The sequence below is a fragment of the Sinohyriopsis cumingii genome, chromosome 8 (genome assembly GCF_028554795.1).
Source record: "Sinohyriopsis cumingii isolate HCF-2022 chromosome 8, ASM2855479v2, whole genome shotgun sequence".
Classification (NCBI taxonomy): domain Eukaryota; kingdom Metazoa; phylum Mollusca; class Bivalvia; order Unionida; family Unionidae; genus Sinohyriopsis; species Sinohyriopsis cumingii.
This window is the reverse complement of record NC_142968.1, coordinates 89,232,759-89,258,310: the sequence shown is the minus strand read 5'-3', so window position 1 is coordinate 89,258,310 and position 25,552 is coordinate 89,232,759. Positions and strand designations below refer to the sequence as shown.

Genomic DNA, 25,552 nt, shown 5'->3' with positions numbered 1-25,552 from the left:
AAAAATGGTACTAACAGCTGCCTTGCTAGGCGCTCAGCATTAAGAGGTTAGTGTTAGGACTGGTCGGCCTGGTGTCAGGATAATGTGAATGGGTGGGACATCATGCTACATGTCTGCAGCAAGATGCCCCAGTGCTAGACATCGCTATAAACTGCCACACTGCAGACATTGTAGCGATATGACTGAAATATTGTTAAAGCTATGTTAAAAATCATAATCTCACACACACATTAATATCCATGCATCTTACTCATTATCAAATATGTCAAAGATCATAATGATAAGAGTGTATATTCCAAGTTTGATTAAAATCAATTCAGCAATATGGCCAGCAGAAATCATATGCCAGATTACCATCAGTAAATGCATGGATTTTGCACATTTTTCACACTTCCAAGATCTTGAGGACATAAGCTTATATTTAAAGTTTGATCAAAATCAAATAAAAGGATTCCAGATTGTTAGCAAGCTCAGCCAATCATACGGAAGATCACCTTATTAATATGTATCTCACTCATTACTGAATTTGCCCAAGAGCATGATTATAAAAGCATATATTAAAATATGCCTTCCTTACTGGTAACAAGCTCAGCCAATCTGATGCAAACTTGTCTCATTAATATGCACGGGTCTCACTAATGATTAAAATAATCTATGATCTTAATGATGTAAGCTTAAATTTCAAGTTTGATCAATTAAAGTGGCTACCTGAGTGACTACAAGCTCAATCAATCAAATGCAAGATCACCTGTTTTATGTATCTTGCAAATTCTCAACATTGTTCACAATTTTAGTCATACAAGCCGATAATCCAATTTTCATTGAGACTTGATGAGAAATATGTCTTCAATATTGGTAATTCCATTAATATCATAGATCTTACTCCTGATCAAACTCACTTTAAGATTTCAATAATATCAGCATTTATTCCACATTTTACCAACATCAGATAATAAAAAAATGGTCTCCAGAGTTGAAACAAGGTCAGCCAATCAGATGCAAGATCACCTCATTAGTATGCATGGTTTTTGCTCATTATCAACCTCATCAGAGATTCTGATGATACAAACACATATACCAAGTTTAACAGAAATTTGAAGAGAAATATGGACTCCAGCATAGTAACAAGCAAATGATGATGGACCAATCACACAAGATGGACGGAAAATGGACACAGAGCCATACCATAAGCTCAAATGGCCTTATGATCAGGTGAGCTAAAATCTGCAAGACTAGTTGTGCTAACGAGTCTGTATCATACACTGCATTAAGCTACAAGACAAAAACAGCAATAACTCTTATAAAAATTGTATGAGCAAAGCGATTTGTTGAGGTGATGACCATACGATTTACCTGTGTACAGCCAGGGGTATAAAAAGTACATTATGTTTATACCCTGACTGTATAAACTGAAATTTCATGGAAGTTTAAAAAGAATTAAGAGCAGTAAGTGTCTAATAAGTGAGGTTTCACTATATTTATCTAGTGTGACAGCTATAGCACTGACTTCAAACATGACGTCAAGAATATCTCTGGACTCGGTGGTGATCATGTAATCCAATGGTGTGAGTTCCAAAATGCGGATGCTGAATATTCCAGTCTCTAGATCCAAGTCGTCTGGAGTTCTTCTGCAGGAAAGAAAAAGGCAATATGGTTTGACATGCTTCAGGAGTCATAAAAGCTTATGAAAACCAGTCACAATCAAATGTTAATGAATATGCATTGAAAGCCAAGTAAAAATAACAAAGACTTTTACTTTCAGTTAATGATATTCTTCCACAAGAATAACCATACAACATTAATAACTTATGGAAAAAGAAATTGCTAAAACATAATCACTGAAGATATAGAATCACTTCCTGTGAGTTAACTTCAACTTTTGTTGAAATCCAAAGAAAAAACATTACCTACGAAGAAAGCAGTGCCTTTCCTCCTCAAATGGCATATCCATAAGTCAAGAACCAATGAAATTGTAATTTTGTGCAAAACCACAGATCTGAAGATGACAACCACAAAAACAAAGTAATTCAAAGCTTGCAAAAGGCAGTGAGATCATACATGATTTGCAGTGATAACATTGGTTAGAACATGAGACTAAGTACTACAGCATATGTTTAATTAGCTCTGAATATATTTTCTATTAAAACATGTTAACGAGGTGCAAGATATATACTCAAGACTTTATTCTGTAAAACAGTGCAGTTCCAATGTAATGCTGTACACACAAGGCTCCCAAAATTTTACTTCACTAATCTGTACAAGATAACTCGGGAGAAAAGCGGCTCCTATTTGTAGGTAAAGAGTGCATTTCTCATATGTGTTATGTTGAGCAAACAAGTGTTTCTTTATCCTATAGCCTCTGATCATTTACCTGTGCACTATACCTGTTTAATGTACAATTAAATCCTCAGTATCCAAAAATGTAGCTGCACATGGCATGTTTGGTTTTAATTCTTTTTTCTCCTGGTTGATTAACAGTTCTGCTAAATGATTTCACACTGTGTGACACAGCACCAAGCAAATAACTGCAGACCTGCCAACCCTAACAAGACTTTCTCAATAAGGTAGATTATTTGTTTTCCATAAGAAGGACCAGTTTTCAGAAAGGTGTAGCAAAATATTATGTACTGTATTATGTACTTGTCCAGCTGGAAAACATGCATCTAAAAGTCCAGAACTATGATTTAAGACTTATGCAGTTACTGAGTTTAATTTTATGTATCAACTGAATACTCACAACCAATCCATGTCTGATCGAGAGCCGTAATCACGATTATCACCTGGTGCCCTGTGAGGGGATATGAGTACTGCTCTTAATGAAGGGTTACTTCTTGCTGGACTTGTTTCCTGCATAACCTGTTGCTGACCAGTATGTGCATGACGTCGCAGATACTGGCAGTGCTCACACTCACACTCAAACTCATCATCTGCCTCTCCGCTGTCTGAGGATTTTGATGAAGGTGTCATACAGCTGCTGCCACTGTGAACAGTTTTCTTTTGGTCATCGCTAGAACACTAAAACATAAAAAGACCTGATGAATCAGTATAATGACTGATAAAGGCAGGGTTGCTACTCATTTTTATATATTACCAGGCTCACAGCTGATCTGTTTTTACAATAGATGGTTCTCAAATTAGCTTCCACTCTGATAAAACATACTTAAAGTTTGGTAGGCATCATTTTAAGTCATACCAAACATATAGCTTGATTTAACTTGTACATTTTATGTGAAAATTCCATTGTTTCACTTTTCATACTGAAAATTGTATTGTTGTGATCTTGCTTGCATACTGTAGCTTGTATTATTGTGATTTCAATTACAGACTGTAACTTGTATAGTTGTAATCTCACTTTGCATATTATGGCTTGTAATGTTGTGATTTCACTTTGATTATTATGGCTTGTAATGTTGTGATTTCACTTTGCATATTATGGCTTGTAATGTTGTGATTTCACTTTGCATATTATGGCTAGTAATGTTGTGATTTCACTTTGCACATTGAAGTGAACAGCCTGGACCTTTATCTGGGACACATCATGTTGTTGGCTACAGTGTACATTGTTATTTCTATGGAACTTGTAAAGTGTAGCATCATTTATCTGGGACACATCATGTTGGCTACAGTGTACATTGTTATTTCTATGGAACTTGTAAAGTCTAGCATCATTTATCTGGGACACATCATGTTGTTGGCTACAGTGTACATTGTTATTTCTATGGAACTTGTAAAGTGTAGCATCATTTATCTGGGACACATCATGTTGTTGGCTACAGTGTACATTGTTATTTCTATGGAACTTGTAAAGTGTAGCATCATTTATCTGGGACACATCATGTTGTTGGCTACAGTGTACATTGTTATTTCTATGGAACTTGTAAAGTGTAGCATCATTTATCTGGGACACATCATGTTGTTGGCTACAGTGTACACTGTTATTTCTATGGAACTTGTAAAGTGTAGCATCATTTATCTGAGACACATCATGTTGTTGGCTACAGTGTACATTGTTATTTCTATGAACTTGTTAAGTGTAGCATCATTTATTTTCATGGGTCTCAACTTTTGTGGTTTTGTTAAAAAATGAAGACATTTTATGGGTACTTAAACTCGTGATTTTGCAAGTCAGCACATTTAGAGGCATTTAATTTCATAGATTAACTTCTACAAATACTTCAAATAAAGAATACAAAGAACAAAACTATGCTGACAACAAATGGTTGCTCCAATAATTAAAACTGGGGTGCAAAACATACAAATCACAGGATTCATGAAGCCCGCCCACACATTTTATGTGAGACCAATGGTGTATTTACTTACTTTTGCAGTGTGGTCCACTTAGGTCAAACCAGAGTCAATTTAAATGTCCAAGTTGTATAACCCCAGTTAAAACAATGCAACCCCTTGAATGAGCACAAATCGAACACCTGTTAAGATCAATCGCTAACTAAACTGACAAAAAAAAGGAATCACTCCTCTAAGTCTGCATCATGCATGAACTAACTTCAAACACTAGATTTAACTTAAAACTTCATGAATGAAGCCAGTTCACACATAATGGATAACTGCAACTCTGTGAATATTCATGAAATAGCAAATTTTGTGCTCCACTGAGAATGCTAACCCAATCATATTGTCAGATGTTGCTAGTTTTTAAGGTGAGCAATAAATTAACGAGCATGCTTGCATGGTGGGGTGGTTGGGAGGGGTTTTAAGTTATGTGATCAGTTAAGTATTCTCAGAGAAACACTGTTTACATAAAAAATTTCTTTCTCATTCAAATATATTCCCCTATCACATGAATTGTACGAGAATAGGTAATAGGAGGATGGACTGCTAATCATCTGATCTCAACCCTGGGTATCTTTTGCGGGAATGATGGAGGGATTCCCTAATGATAAAGATAACCTGTTCTCCTAGTTACACAAGCAACATAGCCTAGAGTCACATGATCTGTGACTCCTAAATATGGTTAAGATAATTACTGATATTTTCTTAGTAACAAAACTTCAGTGAAACTGATAGGCTGTGTTGTTTGAATTGGGTCTGCTGGTCATCTGGACTGCTGACACCAGACCTGCCAGATTCAAAGTTTGCCTCCGAAGATAAGCTTCTGAGAGGAAAGCTTTGCTGACTCTGCATGGCACCCTAAAAGCTTGTTCTGTATCTTGGATCAGAACATTACGTTTGTACATGAGGTTTACAGAGTTCGCTCTAATATCATTAGTGGTAATCTTCATGAGGGTCTTGTTGGACTTCTGAGTATGCCAAGTGTACAACCCATTTCAGCCATGATGCAAGGGCTTGAGGGATGATATCTTATTTCCTGGCTGTCACTGGAAAAAAGAGGCACTTGTGCATGGATGTAGTGCTTGAGTGTGTGAACAGGATCTTGCATGGCAGCTGCTCTTAAACCTGTATATGGAAGACAGCAAGCAAATGACAACTCTTTTACTGCAGACAGATGGTAACTTATTTTGGGCAAACCATCCAATCTGAAATGAAGATTATTTAGGTCAATGGAAAGGGCATGTAACTTGCTCACCCTGCATGCTGAAGCTAAAGCTATAAGGAAACATGGTTTATATGACAGTAACTTTAGCAAAATGTGGGCTAAAAGACTTAATTTTATTTTAATTGAGCCATGTTAAAAACCGTGATAGATTCCATTTTGGAAACAGAGTGAACGATTTTGGTTGATTGAGATCAAAATCAGCTAAAAAGAAAGATCTTTATCATGCCCAATATTGCATCTACACCACTCCCTCGATAACTCGTGAACCCGCTTATAACGCAGTGTCATGCGTGGATCCCATTTTTAAAACCCGAAAATACCCCAAAAATGTATCCCTATTTGTTCAACTTGAAGAAAATCATGATCAAAAGTGGTAACAGAAACTTTGATGTATCACTCGTTTTATCGTTGAAAACGGTAGATAGGACCTGGAAATTGTAATCAACACTATAAAATATCAAATTTAAAAATAGCTCATACAATTTTTTACATTTTCTTTCCAAATGACATTCCTAGTACACCGCAATTAACGATATGTAAGGAAATTTCTATCAATGAAAATGTCACTTACGCCGAGTGGAGGCAGTACTTTAATAAATAAAATACAAATTAAATGATTTTTTTATCAATTGAAATTTGTGTTATAGTTCCATCTTTTAGTTCCTTTTAAGTGTAATTGTCATAAATGCAATGTGTCCTCTTGTAATTAAATGTAAAATGCGTCAATCTACTGTAACAGCTATGTCCGCGTGTGTTTCTCTGAGAACCTAATTAAGTGTCGACTGTGTTTTGATAACTGAATTGCGGAAGTATTTGTTGTATTGTTGCACTGAATTAAAAGCTGGCCTCCTTTGTATTATCACGTTAATTATGTCTTTTGAATTAAAAACAAGGTGGAATAAAAGAAAAGTTAAAAGGCACAAAAAGTGGACTAACTTAAAATCTAGCGGCTTTGGTCGTATGAGCTCACTTCTTTTGAGCAATCAAACATTGTAATAAACGTTATTGTGTATGCAACAGAAACTACCTTAAATTAAAGATAACAAGGCAGCCAAGCAAACTGAACACTTCATAAAATATCGAGCTTGATTTCACAGATACGGACCATTGTGGGCAAGCGAGGTTCATAGAATTCTTGAACTGGCATTTAGAGATATCCTCAGGGATGATAAGAAATTTCATTATTACTTCCACTGAAATCACGACAATAACACTATACTAATTGAACAATAAAAAATTGAGTTTCAACGTAAATGTGTCACGAAATCAATGTCACATCTTTTTGAAAATAGGAATCTTGTTTGGTGGTGTATCAACAGTTAGTCTAGTTCCCAAATTATGACTACCAATTTGGCAAGATACTACTAAACACCACTACGGGAACCAGACTCATCAAGAAAACAAAAAAAACCTGACGCAATACACAGATTTTTCGCGTACACATGATGGTTGTTCAAACCAGTTGGAATGACCTTTCATATGTTGGACATTTTAAAACTTTTTTTTAATTTAACTGAATAACGAACAACTTCATTAGAAAAAGCATGTTATTAAAAGTTATTATTGACATGATTGTAAAATGAGGATTCAGTCATTAAACAGCCCAGTTCCCTAACGGTGGTCCCTCGGTAACTCGCGCATCACTTATAGTGCAGTCTATGTTTGTGAACTCCGTTGTTCGCGAGTTATCGAGGTAGAGGTGTACCATAACGCTAGAATGTGTCTGGAGCAGTAGGCTTGATAGTAATTGGGGCCAACTATTTCTCCTCATAGAGTCAGAGAAAAAACTTTGGCCAGTTAAGGGACTGAGGCACTCCTAGGGATGTTGTTACTGATATGGCACCAGTCCCCGAAAACACGCCAATTTGCCTTATAAGCCTTCTTGCTCTTGAGATTCTCTCCACAACTGAAGGTTTGAATTGTTTGTCTCACAAGGCTCTCCAGACAAGAGCCAAGCATGAAGATGGCAATGGTCCAGGCAGAGCTGCAACACCCAGACCATAGTTGCTTGAAATGATTTGGACTGGCTAGAATCTTCCCAGACTGAATAGCTCAGTAACCCAATACTTGTCCCATTGGAGAGGAGCTATCTGAATTGCTCTGCATTCCTTATCCTGTAACTTCTGAAGAAGAGGAGGTACATGGAAGGGTTTGGATAAATCAAAACCCTATCCAAAATTACCTGAATCAACCAATAATTTTGTTGTTGTTGAGGGAACAGGGTGATTCAGTGAGCCTGAAATTGCAGGAGGCAGCCACCCACTGGTAGAAGACAAAGTATAAATTAGCAATTCACCATGTTACTAACTCACTAATACTGTAGCCCAGGCTTCCCCTGTCAAGGTATTACACACGTTACATGGCATAACAATGTACCCTTAGTACATATGATAAAAGAATCATGGTTGTCTTCCTTTGTTATGAACTTTTTGCATTTCATGCATTTAACTGACATTTCAACTGAAACAACACAAGAGAAAACAAAGCATAAATTAGCTAATATCACCCCTGTTACTAAGAAAGTAGCTGAAAATGGTGTCCTGCTAACTCATAAATGAAAACACGAGTTCAACAATAGCATGCTGAAATATGATCTTAAGTCCATAAAGGTGATAAAGTCATACAAATTTAGAATTTTTAAAAAAAACTAATGTATACAGCCTGTGGAAGAATGTCCAAGACAGTAAATCCAATTTTAAATTTGGATGGTCAAGATTTATTATTAGATGGCTTGGATCGTTGGAGGTATAATGTATAATATAAATGTTATCAGTACAGCAGCAAAACTTAAAAACTAGCAAGACTTGACAGTGGCAATGGGAGGTAATTGGAAATTGTAGGCTGGATTTGTGAGGTAGCAGTATTATATCCCTAATATTAATGTGACTGGGGAAAGTATACGAAGGAGAAATAACTGGACTTGATTATCTATGTCTTTGAGAATGCTGCACTTGCTTATCTGAACAATTTCTGAATGTTTATGCAACAAACATTTGTGTTTGCCAAAAGACACGACTGATGTGCCGATTCAACGATTTTGTCCAAATATTGGTGAAGTGTGAGTTTCAGCGCCCTGCAGTAATTAGTGCTTATACCAAGTGTTTCACAAGAAATTGTGCTTCTCAGCAATAGTTCTATTACTGAGTAGCCATGCTGTTAGTGGGAGTGAACAGGCATGGATAAAATGAGACATGCTTTCATGATGATTTTAATCTTTTGGAAACAGTTTCAAACCAATGAAGAATGAATTTGAACAAGTATTGAACCTAATTTTCACTATTACTCATTTATTATTCTTTCTATCATTTTTAGTAATACTGGTGTTCAAATACCTTATGCTTTTTCTTCTTTTTCACTAAACTAACTTATGTCAAAGCACATATTAAAGGCTGTGAGTGGAAATTACAGCTACCAAATACCATATAGACACATGAATAATGAAACATTATAAGATGCATCAGAAGTTTTTTGTAACTGGTTAAAATAAGTAAATATTTTAATACCAGATTACAGAAATTATATTGATTTATCAAACAGAAATTATACTGATGTAACGAACAACATTGTTGACCTCTAGGAATGAAACACATTAAGAAAATGGAGGCTTATTTATTGTATCAGGATAATTTTGTCACTAGGTCTTTAAATTCATGGTTTGTTGCAGAAACGTGCTCCATGAAAACTGGTACCCCTTAGTGATATTGCAGTACTATCTAGAGCATGTCATGTCATTTGGTTGTACTCTATGTTGTTCATTCTAGGATTTCAAACAAACTGCTTGGACCTTTATCTGGAACACATCATGTCATTTGGTTGTACTCTATGTTGTTCATTCTAGGATTTCAAACAAACTGCTTGGACCTTTATCTGGACCATATCATGTCATTTGGTTGTACTCTATCCTGTTCATTCTAGGATTTCAAACAAACTGCTTGGACCTTTATCTGGAGCACGTCATGTCATCTGGTTGTACTCTATGCTGTTCATTCTAGGATTTCAAACAAACTGCTTGGACCTTTATCTGGAGCATGTCATGTCATTTGGTTGTACTCTATGCTGTTCATTCTAGGATTTCAAACAAACTGCTTGGACCTTTATCTGGAGCACGTCATGTCATTTGGTTGTACTCTATGATGTTCATTCTAGGATTTCAAACAAACTGCTTGGACCTTTATCTGGACCATATCATGTCATTTGGTTGTACTTTATGCTGTTCATTCTAGGATTTCAAACAAACTGCTTGGACCTTTATCTGGAGCCTGTCATGTCATTTGGTTGTACTCTATGCTGTTCATTCTAGGATTTCAAACAAACTGCTTGGACCTTTATCTGGACCATATCATGTCATTTGGTTGTACTCTATGCTGTTCATTCTAGGATTCCAAGCAAACTGGATCTTAGGCATATCATGTCTGATTGTTACAACCAATACTGTTCCTTGTAAGATTTCTACAAAATGCTTAGACTATTACATCACCTGAAGAACATTATGCTATGCTATGGCAGATCTGAGTGTAGTGTCACAGCTGATTACAGTTTACATACATGTATGAATATCAGTCATGTGCATTTCAACTGAAAGTATTATAAACCTGTAATTACCTCACTCCTTGCATGCTCCTCATCTCCTGACTGTGCTCTGATGCCACTGATGTTTTCACACAGCCCAAAGGGAGCAGTGTCTGGAGTATCCACTGTGTTAAGTAAATCACTCAGCATTCTATTAATTCCACCACCACTGGAATCATCATGAGTAGTCTCCCCCAATCCCATTGACATTTGCCTGCCATCGCTCAAGGTATCTGTGCTCCTTCTGTTAAATCCTGAAGACACAACAAAGCAAAATTAAAAAACATATCAAACCATGCCCACTGTCTAAATGAGTGGTGTGTGCTGAAATGAGCAATAACATGGGCAGAATATATGTACTTATGAATAAAGAACATGCTGGAGAAAATGGTGTATTATAAAAATGAAATTTTCTTATTCATATAATTTTAGTAAGAGAAAAACCTAACTGCAAAACTGTAATTCTCAATAGTCAATATCATGAACTACTTTTCTTGCTTTGCCGTAAAAGAGAAAAAATATTTGTTTATATTTTGCATACAATTTGAGAACAGTTTCAAATGGACAAGACATGACAGTACAGGATGGATAAAACAGGACAAAATGCGCTGGACAGGACACTGGGCAGAGTGGATAGATAAGGGTAATGATACATGCCTCCTCCACAGAATATAATCTAAGCAAAAACAGGGTTTGTGGCAAAAGGGGCAAAATATAAATGTACTGATGAAACCCTTTCAATTATCTGCTTTTTATATAGACCTGACTCCACTTCCATTTACCCTTGAAGCTGCATTAAGTAAACACAACTTCTGTTGTCAACTACTCACTCTCACAGAACATTTAAACCAGGTATAATAACAAAATGACCCTTGGTGTAAAGAGATAAAGATAACCTACTGGCAGACATTACCTGTCACTATATGAATTTTGGTCTAAATAATCCATTTGTCTTTAAAACAAGAGTAGACTAAACAGTACATTATATGCCTACAATGTGGTGAAAAGTATCAGACTTTTAATTAAAATTAAAAACCTTATTTTACCTTATGTCTACTTTGTCTTAAATGCAACCAAACCACAAAATTTGGTCATGGGAAAAGACAGAACTTGAACAATTTTTTTGAAACTATTCTGCTTCTTTCAATCTCAGTGAATTTGATCTTTGACCCCCACCCACAAATTATAGGTGCCTTTCTTAGCTCAAATGCAAGATATGTACAAAAGTTTGATCACAGTTGGTGCATAGGAGTTGGGTATTTTGTGGAAACTCTGATCCTAACCACTGCACTTCAATCTCTAAATGCTTGAGTGTCTTCCTTGTCTCAAATGCAAATCATCTACAGTTTTACCCGAGCATGTAATACATAACTTAATTCATTTTGTGGAAATTATTTTCCCTTCTTGCAAACCATGTGACTTGGCCTTTGACAACACGATTTTCCCATACAACATGAGCATAATAACATTAGCTTGGTAAAAACAGATCGAGTCTGTTGTAGAATACTGCCATATCTTTCAAACTAAACTAACCCCACCAAAATATCATTTAATGATGAGATACTTTTATTTGGTAATAATATTTAAGTGACAGATATTGCTACTGCATGTGGATGATTGCCGTTTCAATTTTTCCCCCAGAATTTCAATGGCTGGAATATGGTATACATAAATTCTAAACATAGTAGAATGCACATGAGTCTCATATTTGTTTACATACGATTTATGTTTTGTGTTCTATGTTGATCAGCAACTGACTCCCGCTGGCGGAACCTGTAAGGTAGATAGGGGATAGCAAAGTGAAGGGTTGACAGGACTTGAGAGGAACCTGCACTCAGTCCCTGATGGCTGGAGGGAGCAGACAGGGAACTTTGATATGCATCAGCCTGGTTAGAAGAAGGAGTACTGATATGATACTGCTCTGGTTTCACTTGCCTTTCTTCCCTTCTGTTCCTTCCTGAAATTTACCAAATGTTACAATAGTCAACAAGGTTTACAGTGCCCAAACAAAAAGTGGAATTTATACATGTGCATGCATGTGTGTGAGATCCTGAAATTAAAATGACTCTACCCTAACATTCTTTCCTGAAAATTAAAGAGGCAGCCACCACATATTTGTGAGATTCAATATAAAACCACTGAAAGATCATATGACAAATTGTGACAAAAAAGAAAACATTGATGCACCTGACTAATAAATGTACCATTATACCCTTTACTTCAAGAATCTTCTTTACTACTGCAAGAACAAACCAACAGGCTTCTTCACTAAGCCAAACCGGAATCATGTCTGTTTCCGATGGCATTGGCTTCAAAATCTGCGTAGGTATGTAGGTTTTTTAAACAATATATATATATATATATATATATATATATATATATATATATATATATATATATATATATATATATACCAGATCACTTAGGTGCACAATTCAATTTACATTTTTTTACATCTTTTTTCAAAAAGTATTTCTTTATTTATTTTATAAGTGCTTTAAGTACTGGTCAAATGCACAAATCAATTTTGGAATTAAAAAATGTACCATGGGAGAAAAAAGTGCTAGTCAGTACCTAAAAATAGGGATGGTTGGCCAACTGAAAACATTTTTTATGCTTTACCCATGAACAAGCTAACCACCACGTTTGGTCTAGGTCTGTGATGTATAAATTCCATTTATAACACATCAGTGAACTTTTTGGACTTCTATTTTGTGGACAAAAACATATGCTTACAAATATGCTAGTCACATTTCATTTGTCTAAACCGAATGCTTTTGTGCAATCTTGCTAACAAGTTTATTAAGGCAAACATACAGACAGAACCAAATTAGAACACACCTCTGCAGCAGTGGGCACATAGAGACAGAACCAAACCAGCACACGCCCTCTGCAAGCAGTGGGCACATAGAGACAGAACCAAACCAGCACACGCCCTCTGCAAGCAGTGGGCACAGAGAGACAGAAACAAACTAGCACATAACCTCTGCAAGCAGTGGGCATCTAGAGACAGAACCAAATCTGCACACTCTCTCTGCAAGCAGAGGGTACATAAAACTCCGAGGCTGATATGACCATCCTTTCAGAAGAAGTAGCAATAACCAGATTTCAAAATGGACACTAGAATGTATGTCTACATGTCATAATTTTCATTTTGTGACCAACTAGACTCTAGGATGAATGGGTGTGTAAAGTTTCATGGCAAACCTATTAGTTCAGGAGGAGTGATGACAAGAATGCCAACAGCTGGAAGATACACAATGACCTAGCCTCGTCTGGACTTTTGTCAACAGAACGAAATGAAGCAACTAAGGATTTTATTTTTCCCATCATAAGTTTACGGTCCAACTGCAATCTATTTGGAAAAGGCAAAGGACAATTATCAGAAAAAATCTTTAATACAAATCCACTAAAATTTAGAATTTTTAAAAAGCGGGGGATGGTATGATCACCAAGAATGGTTTTATAACGGAAGAATTACAGTAAGAGAAATTGAAATCTAGTTATGCATTACACGTTTCTTTACCATAATCTTCATCCGCTGAAGTGTCAGAGTGCTCACGATCCAGCAATGTAAAGCTGTGATTAGTTTTACCAAACTGTTCGGCTGATTTCCCCATTGTAGTGTCATGTCTTATCACATCACTAGTATCATTTATAGGAAATCTCTGTTCTTCATTTTCCATCTCTAAATTATGATCTATATCTGAAATTTCAGTGACAGTCTTTCTATCTGTTATTTTAGCCACATACAGTGATTCTTCACACATTGAACTAGTGTCTGTGATGGTGGAGTCCGAGGACACACTGGATAGCTTCAAATTATTCTTGATGTTACTCTTATTTTTCTTGTCCTTCTTGATATGTCTCTCAAAAAATTTCCTCTTGTCAAGCTTATTCAGCTGCTTTACGATACCATTCTTCTTACTGTTCTTCTTCGGACTTGCAAATTCATCACTCTGGGACGAACTAGATGAAAATGCACATGAACCGACTGGCTTAGAAAGATTACCAAACTCAACTAATTGTAGTTTCTCATTTTGAGCACCTACATTATTTTCCATACACAGGAATGCATCAGAATTCTTCACTGTATCACTCCTTTCCTTTGCAGCTGTTCTTTTATGTCCATTTTTTCGGAAACCAAACTTCCCTAACAAATATTTTCTCAATGCTAGCCCAGAACGTCTCCATTTGTCCATCATGGTATCACGACTTTTTGCTTTGATGTCACCATTTTGCACCATCAATTCCTCTGTGCACTTTAATTTACTATGATCATTCAATAGTTCCACCACACGTATCTGATCATCCAACTCATTACTGATGCCTGTTCTCATGTTCAGGGTCTGGTTACTGTTGCTGGGGTTAACATGGCTTAAGCTAGGTATATCATTTTTACTTTGGAAACTATTATTATGTAGTTCATTCCATGGCAAATTTTTTCTGCTTTCAGTTTCAGCATTTAAATCCTGAGTATCTGCCATGTTGGTGAGCATTTCACCATTCTGATATGCTGGTCTTCCAGTATGTGGAATACTATGAAACTGCATGTTCTCTCCACAAATGCAATTAACCTTCGAGTCATACTTAGCCTTTCTATGATGTTTCTTAGAACATCTGTGCTTTTCCTTGTCTGATGTGTCAAGCTTTAATGCCGACTTCTCCTTTGGTCTTGCTCCACCATGAGAGCTGCCTGGTCCAACATGTGCCTCCATTTTCTCTGCCATTTCTATCTGAAATCTGAACAAATTACAACTGACAAATAATTATAAATTATAACTCAGGATTTTGGACCCAAGAGACCCCATTATGATGTGGGGAGTAACATAGAATTTTACCAATTAATGGGCCAAGGACTTTCCGATCCTACTGGGTCCAGACAAAATTGTGATTATGTGATCTTCTACTAAAGAACAGAAATGAAAAACCAAAGGATAGGTTTGGAACCCAAAAATATCCCCACCCCACCCAAACCTGAGGATCAGAAGACCTTCCTATTCACTGGAATTCTTACCATGTATATGCATCTATGAACTATAAGGCCCAATTACCGGAACATCTTAACTATTACTCATACGTGTAGTACTGTACCGTTTGAGGCAATAAATCTATGGTTTGAACTTTGGAATCACACTGGTCTGAAATAAGGGCAAAGTGACTTTTCCCTCCTGTCTAAATAGGGTAATTTGATAGGAAAATATGAAGAAGGGACCTCAGGGTACAATTTCATAATTGCAAAGTGAGTTTATCAACAAGTGGTATTTTTCTGGTTCTGCAAATCAAACAGTACTATAATACATAAAATACCCACTTTATAAAAAAATAAAAAAAACATCCTTTCTTAAATTGGAACACGAGGGCCAAGTCAACCTTACAGTTATGAGTAAATGACAGATTTTTAAGCTTATGAAAGTAAATTCATACATTAATGAAAATGTGGAGCGAAGAGAAATGTTTGGTTTCATGCTTTACTAAATTTGGGATGGTCATTTAGAATATGATTTACATTCAATCTTCCCATCTCCATTTACTGAAAGTAAACCATGGGGATGTGTGACCTAATTTTATTCATATTAGAAAAGACCTTGTCATTATCCAATAACATGAAGCTATATGATAGTTAGGTAAGTACTCTATAAGTACTTCATTAAGTTATATTTACTATAATTTAATGTAAACTGGAATAACCTTGAGTAACAAATCAATATGAACATTTTATCTAGTCCATGTTCAATATGTACTAAAGAATAAAGTGAGAAATAGTAAGCATCGTAATGAGCGTAATATTAATATCTATGCAATATGGTCACAACAGTCTGAAAATCTAGAATTCATTTATTGCTTTGGGTTTTTTAAATGAACTTTTTATCAACAAAAAAATTCTAAGGTTGGCTTCAAGAAAATTGGGGTGATGGGTAGGGTGGTCTGGAAAATTGGATTCATGACTACTTAAAATTGGCAGTGTTTTAAGAGAAAAGTATATTGGATTTTTTTTTAAAAAAATTGTCTTTTTGTTTTAGCACACAAAACATAAATTGATAATAATTTGTGATAAATGGCATGTAATAAATAAAAACTATAAAAGATTTACATTTGTATAAGATTACTTTAAAACTGACATGATTAGCTACTGTTCTGCTGATGTGCCATTAAGTTCTACTACATACACACACATACTACATATATACTACATACATACACACACTACATACATATACACACAGTACATACATATACACACATAATACCAAAATTCAATGCTATGGCTCCTAACAGCATACAAATTTTTTTACAAACATTTTTAATACAGCAATAGTGTGTTTGCATGTCATTTGGCTTTTTAATGTAGCTTTAACAATTGTTCTGTCATACTGCTACGATGTCTGCAGTGTGACAGTTTATAGTGATGTCTAGCACTGGGGCATCATGCAGCAGACATGTAGCATGATGTCCCACCCAGTCACAATATCCTGACACCAGGCACTCACGTCTGTGTTGATTCTGTAGGAGAGAAGGGACTGCAACTTTTGATGGTGGGACTCCTATATTTACCAAAATGGGAGTCCTGGACTCCTAGTTTTAAAATCCTAGCGAGACCTCTGTGTTTGGGACTAACATTATGTCATTATTATTATTAAGAAAATACATGAAAAACTGTGTTATCTTCATCATAAAAAGCTGCATAAGGCCAATGAAAGCCTTTGTACCATCCATTTTTAAGGAACTACTTCAAGGTTGTCCAGGACTGACTAGAATCCATTTCATTTGCAAACATTAGGTACAGAAAAACAGCTCATGCTCAATTTTTATTCAAATTCCACTTTTTGCTGCTAATTGGATTATTCATAAGTGTCAGTTGCATTTCTGTTTCACTATATACAGATTCCATATTGCTGTACACTGCATCCAAGTCTGTGGACAAAATGGTATGGAATTGTTTTTATTATAAGTTATTCTTTCACACACTCACTGCTAAATGGTGCATAAAACCTAACTATAGTACAAGTCACATGGGTTATGTGTGCACATTTACTCATATTAAATTAAATATAAATTGTTCTTTTACAATTTAACACTAATTTTCTTTAACCAGAGTCTATTCAAGCCTGATTGTTGAATGCTCTGCCCCTTAGCTGTCACCAAGAAACTTCCAGACAAAAATCTATTGCTACTGACTTCTATAACAGTGGCTATGTACTAAACCTGGGTCCTACAGAATCTATGATGGGGTTGGGGTTTGGATTGAGACAATGAAATTCCAGTCAAGGGGTTACATTATTTGTCTCCCCACAAGGCTTGCAGAGTGGGGAGACATATAATGTAACCCGTGACTGGGATTTCCTTGTCTCGGTCCAAACCCCAATGTAAACTATTTTTCTCACCCAATATTTTTCTTTACAGTAGTTCACGTGCAAAATGTTTACATGCAGCTCTTTATTAAATATATGTTAATAAGGGCTGTGGTTTGACCCTTGCATCCAAAGTACACAGTTCATAAATGTGAACTAAGAAAAATAACAACATAAGACATCGCATAGTAATAAGGTATTATCACATTTAATATATGGATGTTATATGAAATTGAAAATAAATAATTAATATGTATTACAAGGAAATGTTTCATTTTCACCAGTTTCTATTTGAAAAGTTATATTATAAATAATGAAATGATACGGGTACTCAGCTCTATTGTAGTAATACAAGCTGTTAACAGTTTCACGTTGCATTAGATTATTCATGGGTAATTAGCGATCTGTGTCACTATCGTATATAGCTCTCCTTTTCTCTGGAGGTGAAACTGTGTGACATACTTGTGTTGTCCTTAATATTGATTGTAAAATTACCCCATGTATAAAAGACCCTGCAAATACGGACCCTAGCAGATAACCATGTGCTAAACTTTCAAGTTCACAGATTGTTTGAAAATGTATTTTTCTGTCTTGGAATTATGGCAAGTGCTACAGTGAAATGTGCTTATGGATTAATTGTTTGCGGATAAGTGATTCCTTCTGGTTGGTAAATACATTATTTGTCATAAAATATTGTAGGCATATTTTTTATTCAACTGGGGCACAACGAAGATACTTAACAAAATTAGAATAAAGTATGTTTGACATAACACATTTCTGGCTGTTACTAAGCTTTCCGTAGTTGTTAAGTGAGTTGGAGGCTATGAAGTATATAGGTCTATAGTCTATGTGCATGGATCAGTGTTTTCTATTATAGTTCATTTCACACAGCATTGAGAATTTTATCCTATCTGTAGCAATATTCAGGCCAGAGTCATTAACCCTTTACCTCATAGAGCATAGTGACAAAGTGCAGCACGCTATAAATAGAACACCTGTTACCTAGTCGACAGCATATGCATAGGCCTGCCTGTGAATTGTTAAGCAATGTAGTGTATGTTACGTTTAACAGCAGTTTTAACCATTTTACATATTTGGTACACATCTATTATATGTGGAAAAATGTAAGAGTAAAGTGCGATTGTTATATCTGTGTAATTATTTTTCACGGAAGAATTTGTTATGTGCTTTAAAATTGAGAGAGAACTCGTTCACCGTCATGTCAGTGAGGCCGCGTGACCAACCATAGCTGCCATTTCCCATACTCGAAATTTACATGTTTTTCGTCTGCGTCTACATCACTAAGTCATCTGAATTTGATAATCAATAAAAACTAATTGCTGCCTACATAAATATCAGAGCCTTTACCTAAGTTATTGAATCTTTCATAGTTGTGATTCTAATTGTGAAAACTTCGTAAGTACTGAATGAAATCCTGCCTGTGAACTGTTAAGCAATGTAGTGTATGTTACATTTAACAGCAGTTTTAACCATTTTACATATTTGGTACACATCTATTATATGTGGAAAAATTTAAGAGTAAAGTGTGATTGTTATAGCTGTGTAATTATTTTTCACGGAAGAATTTTTTATGTGCTTTAAAATCGAGAGAGAACTCGTTCACCGTCATGTCAGTGAGGCTGCATGACCAACCGTAGCTGCCGTTTCCCATACTCGAAATTTACAAGGTTTTCGTGTGCGTCTACATCACTAAGTCATCTGAATATGATAATTTATAAAAACTAATTGCTGCCTACATCAATATCTGAGCCTTTACCCAAGTTATTAAATCTTTTGTGGTTTTGATTCTAATCGTGAAAACTTCATACGTACTGAATGAAATCCGCGGCCGCCATTTTGGAGAGGGGAGATTATGACCCAGTTACTTTAAATAGCAGATATCGACCAGTACATAAATAGCGACCACGTGATCTGACATAATTGTCATTCACAGAAATGAATGTAGTATCTAATGGAGGGTGTGTGTGTTTCCCCCGAAGGTGGCGCTACGAAAACCAGCTCAAAATGGCTGATGTTTACAGCAGGCGTCAAAAGGCGCTTCCATGCAAATTTTGTAGAGGTGTCAAAAGGCGCTTCCATGCGAATGGAGTAGAGGTGTCCAAAGACACTTGCATGAGGTAAAGGGTTAAATGTAGCTAACAGTGCGTAATTTGTTTCACACAAAGTATTTAAAAGTCTATAATTTGTTTCACACAAAGTATTTAAAACTACTTAGGTAGCTTTAGCTACCTTTAATGATAATGACCTGAAAATGTACTGAACCAGGCCTGCATGTATGACAAAATTGACCATGGTGTTTGGAATGAACTAGCACAATACCAAAAAGCTCGACATCATATGCGTGTGTCTTTGTCTCTCTTGAAATGGTTTTGTATGGTGTGTTCTCAAGGATGAATTGACTTTAAGTTACTAAGTTTCTGTTATATATTTGTTGTTGTTTGATTCAGAACAACTGCATCAGGTACAGCAGAAGACAACAAGGGTTTCTCTTTTTAAAAGTAGTTCTGAGTATGTGGACACATTGACTGAGATGACTAGACTGAGATAAGAAAAGTAAGGTTAGCAAAACAACTAGATTTCTCTTTTGCATGGGAGAGAAAAATAAGAGCATGTAGAATGGAATCATCACAATATAGGGTAGTATGAATTTGTTTAGCAATATGCGTAACTTACACTGTGACATCACAGCGTGTGAAATTAAACTTGGATTATACTGGATTACACATTTAGGTTTATTTCATCCAAAAATGTCAACATATTTTAACACTGACATTGCCGTAAGCATATCTCGGGAATCTAAATAATGACCTTCCAAAGGAACATAAATGTATGCAAATCCAAATGAAGTGAATACTTGCCATTTCAGGGTATGCAGAATCAAATTCTAAAAAATGATATCCATTACTAAAATAGTCGGTGCTGAATGCCTACATGACCCGTGCTATAAAAGAAACGGGATATCACTATCACCACAATTGTTTGGCATTTCTTCAGAGTACCATACTCCACGCATCTATATTGAATTGTGCTCTTAAGCATGATTTTATAATATTCGCACATCTATAACAGTTTTAAGTTTAATGGCATTGGAAACTTTCTGACTTCTGGTAAGAATAAAGGACTAGATTCTTCGGACGGATATTTGCTATACAACATAAGCGGGGTGGGGGTGGGTCAACGTAACTTCATTATCCCAGTCTACAGGACCTTTTTATTTACGCTTGACAATAAAGTTAAGGCTGCTAGGTGTGCAAAAAATGATGTCGTATTGAGAAAACAAAACCACGCTGTTACTTCTGAACCTACCGAAAATCAAAAATACAAATCCGAATGGAGCGGGGTCATATTGTCTTCCGCCTTGATTGTCAACAATGAGACATCGACCGAAAACGACAAATTCAGACTTTTTCTGGTACAATTTTAAGTTTAAAGGAAAACATTATATGAAGTATTTTGACTATAAAAACAATACATATATGCCTGTTTCTTGCATAAAAAGAGAATATATTTTATGTCCCACCAACACTCACCGGAAACGATGATCTCCTATCCTAATCAACACAACTCACGTGGATAGGTCCGGAATGTAATAAGTGGTTAGCGTTCATCCGTTACAATGGGTCATAAGTTATTTTAAAAGATTACCCCAATGAAATACTGCTCGTTACTTTTTTCATAGTATCCCTTACAAAAATTAAACATGAAATGACACTCAATTCTGATTTGCAATACTCAGTTGATAAAAATTAAGGTATAACTTTTTTTTATCTGCGCTTAGGGGATTGGACCGATTTGGCCCAATCAGGCCCCGCCCCGCTCACAGGGGTCCCACGTCTTAACACACACACACACACACACACACACACACAGAGAAAGTAATTTTACAGCGATGGAAGAAAATTTTAAGTTCAATATAAAAGAAAACGTGTTTAAAAGTTTATTTCCATATGCTGTGAACACAGGGGGCCCCGCGCGTAAATTCGGGGGGCCAAAATGGTCAACACCTTTGCTAAGGCCGCTACTGACTGTCAATGGACTCGGTTTGACTGGGGAAGAATAAAACCCACTACAATGAGCTAACATAATTTTTTGTATTGTTTGTGCATTACTGATATTTCTACCAACATGTTGCATCAAAACAAAATGCACACCAAAAAACGAATAGTAACATACAGTGATATATAAACACTAACAAACAGGGCCGCAGAGAGCGATCACGGGCCCTGGGGGTAAGAAAAACCCAGGCCTCTCCTAGTTCTTGTTCAAACCAAAATGTTCCTTTATAAAATTAAAAGTGTTGTTCGGCCCGGGTCCCCTTACGGGCCCGGGCCGCGGGGATAAATCCCCATCTGCCCCCTCTCTCGGCCTTGCTAGCAAAAAACTGGAAAGATATATTGATAGTACAAACTAGCGAGAAATACTATGCTGATGCTAGCCAACCAAACAAAGACAGCAAGCACGCTACGGTCTATTTCAATATTTCTTAGTAGGTGACTATCATAGCTGCGAAATTACTCGAGCAAACATCGAGTAATATTTTTTTTTTATAATTTTTTTATATATTTTTTTTTTTACATAATGGCATAAAGCTACGTTGCACTAAAGTTAATATTCAAAGAATTTAAAGAAATGTTTCACGAGTTTAACGTGAAAGCGGAGGGGAAGGCATACAAGTTATACAGCTGAATAAGATTTTTGCCAATGTGTTGGCTTCGCACATCTTGAAAAGATATACTACAATGATTCAGAAAAGGTGTTGATATAAAGATTTCATTAAAAGACGATAACATTGAAATTTTTAGCATCTAAATTCTCACCATCGACTACAAGAAACAAACTGCGAGTTTCCTGGTATATACTAAAATTAAATTGTTCTCATTTATATATCTGATCACCAGAAGTTTAACTAAACTTAGACTGTTGTAAATAAAAAGATGTAAGCCTCATTGTACAAACAGGTTGGACAGATTATTACAATAATAAAAAAGTGTTTTTTTTTTTCAATCCAATCTTGTCTTGTCGCACTTTGTAACACCACATAAAACCATATTACGAGGTTGTTTTATATACATTTATTAGTTATTATTTGTTTAATATGGATGTGATGACTCTTTATGAGAATAGATTTTAATTGCATCGGAATATTTACTTGGGCTTCAGAACCAAAATAAATGCTCATTTTGTATCCCTCTACATTTTCATTTGTTTATTTAGCTGTATTCCTTGTTGACAATTCGCTAATTTATGTCCTCACCCCATTTATTGTATCATCAAGTGTGCTTCTTAAATCAAGCCATAAGTAATGCTAAACAGTATAAGATGGTCTATGTTATATATATATATATATATATATATATATATATATATATATATATATATATATATATATATATATATATATATATATATATATATATATATATATATATATATATATATATATATATTGTGAAGTGTCAAATTTTGAATTACAGCGAACTTCAAAGTTGAACGCACTGAGCATTAAAATGTTATCGCATTTAAGCCAAAAAGTCTTTGTGATGGGTCACTTCAGCCTTTCTTCGTTCATCGCCCCCATGTCAGTGTAAACTTCAAAGGGGCAGAATTCCAACTCAGCGTAATTGACTGGGGTATCTTAACACGGTCTTTAGAAAGTAAACATTTGAGCTACCAACCCTAACCGTTTGGTAGGAACCCGTGTCCACTTACCATTTTTTCAAAGGGAAATTGTCACGCACTGTTATTCACAGATTCTGAGCTGTCAGACCTGATTAATGGAATTATTTCTTTGGGAAAAATAAGGGACCGCTGCCTACGATTGGGCAGAAAAAATTAGGCGTACACCATAGAGCAATCAGACTTTAAGATTGACGACCTTAGTCGAAATTCTTTAGTCTGAAAAGTTCCTAGAAGAAGAAACGTAGTCGATTCCGTGGAAAGCCTAAAGAGAATAGTGCTTTCATCGTGAAACAAGAAAGATCAAGGTGGTCGAACTGTAAAAAGAAAGACAGGTTTTAGTGCTAGGATGCACAAGTTCTGAAAGAGAACAACAATAATGTACGCAATGTTAGTTTCACTTAATATTCTATTATTTGATTGTTTGTTTGTGCAAATGTGCGTGCTATTATTAGGTTTCCTTATTATGTATCGTCTATTTAATTTTATGGAAATGTGTTGATGCTAGAGTTGTTATGCAACTTATGTTATTCACTTTCATGGAAAGTGTTGATGCTAGACTTGTTATGCAACTTATTTTATTCAATTTCACGAAAAGTGTTAATGCTAGAATTGTTATGCAATTTACCTTTTAATTATACAGTTATTAGTTCACTGGTAGAACTGACTGCATGCGATCCAAATGTTCATATGTGTAGGATTTCATAGGGTTATATGAAATAACTTCCTGTTTGTTAGGACGATACAGATTATCACGAGTTAACGATAATTACCTAATTATATCCGATTTTGTAATGTTTGAATAATCTTGTAGGTTAAGGATTGCTGTGAGGCACAATTTGTGAATTTCATGTAATAGTAATCTAACATGAAGTAGCATGCAAAAGAATACGATAATATTCGATAGACGCTCACGTGGTAATTTAAGACCTGCCGCTGGAAAGCGAGATCAATGTCCTACCGTACTATGTCAGAATTTACGCAGTGTGTAGAGCCAACATGCTCTGAGTAACGCAAGTGAATTGTATGTACCGCTAGAGAGTGGGGTGTACATAATTTTGCTAATTTTGTTTTTTAAGGAACAGTTTTCTGAGAGAAAGACGGGAAAGTCTGAAGATAGAAGTCCGGGGAAAGGAAGAACGAAGTCAGAATAAAAGGACCAGGAAGTCTATGAAGGGACAAAGCATAGAGCTTAGGAAGAATGAACTTGGAGACGTTGATATACGGTCCAGACAGGAAGGTAATGCAAGTCGGTCGTGGAGATCGCGCTCTTTTCACCTCTCGTTATGATATGAAATAAATCCCAGTTGGATAAATTCTATTGATATAATCTAACTTGAACTGGAATTGCCGTTATTAATTTGTTCTTAGTAAATTTGTTATTTTCTTGTCAAAGGGGGCTCGTATTGCTTTATTTCATCTCAGTATTCTCGCTCAGTTCACTGTTGAAATTCCATTTCTCTTTCACTCCCGCCGGACTATAATATCGAGGGAGGTCATCCTCTTGACAACGCCAGCCAAATCCAATTAACCGCCCCTCTTACTAAGGGGGCGACGTTACACACACACACACAGACACACACACACACACTTGTTATGATAATGTATATAATTTATGAGGCTACGTCAGTGACGTTATGTGTTGTTTTTATTTTAAAATACAAAGATGTTTCCTTCAAAACATGTTGTGCCTGAGGAAGCACACAGTAAATGCGAAACTAACTGCATAGACTTATCAGCGTTTGTGGGTTTAAAAAAAATCCCAATTCTTAATTCATTCAAAGACATTCTTGATTATATCATTATGATACATCAAGACAATTTGTACATCAACTCATTAAAAAACCCTTGGTACAGTAGCACACTGAAGACTTCAAATTCAGTCGGAATAATCTGAAAAATCGCAACCTTTTTGTCATAATTTGCTTGTGTATACATTTTTTGTGTTCGGTAGATTTTTGCGATACTCTAATTCACAACAATCAATTTATTATTACCTGCGTGTCTACGTGTTTTTTTTTTTCTTCATGTGTGTGTGTGATTCAGTATCTACGCTTTGGTTATTGTCGCCATTAGCAGACGTTCCTTCGTTGACTATTTTCATGTACATTAAAAAATTATAGAAATCATTAAGTATTGATATGGTTTTTGTTCACTCTCAAAGGTTACACAATAGAAATATTGTAATATAAAAACTATTATCTGCAATGAAATATACAATTTTTCGTGGACTGGATTTGTAAAATATATTTATTCTCAGACTGTCTTTTTACAGTAATGTGTCTAGGCTACTGCTGTATGAACTTTCTGTTTTACAGTAACGTATTTATGCTATTGCCGTATGAACTTAGGCTAAATAGGCATCGGAATTAGGTGTCTCGTGATTCCATTTAAATAACTGCAAGATAAATTTGATGTA

At 35.7% G+C, this 25,552-nt stretch overlaps 1 protein-coding gene across 2 annotated transcripts in view; it reads right to left on the bottom strand.

The window, feature by feature from the left end:
• LOC149794107 (uncharacterized) overlaps positions 1-21,017 on the bottom strand; it is a 37,199-nt gene extending 16,182 nt beyond the window's left edge. Inside the window, exons 1-6 of one of the 2 annotated variants that reach the window (XM_089968080.1) lie at positions 20,988-21,017; positions 13,611-14,820; positions 11,805-12,041; positions 10,118-10,338; positions 2,738-3,015; positions 1,508-1,628 (exon numbers count right to left, since the gene is read on the bottom strand). In XM_089968080.1, coding sequence (XP_089824206.1) covers positions 1,508-1,628; positions 2,738-3,015; positions 10,118-10,338; positions 11,805-12,041; positions 13,611-14,814 — 2,061 coding nt within the window. In that variant the 5' untranslated portion in view covers positions 14,815-14,820; positions 20,988-21,017. The other variant, XM_089968079.1, reaches the window with a different exon arrangement.
• Positions 21,018-25,552: the final 4,535 nt, after the last annotated feature.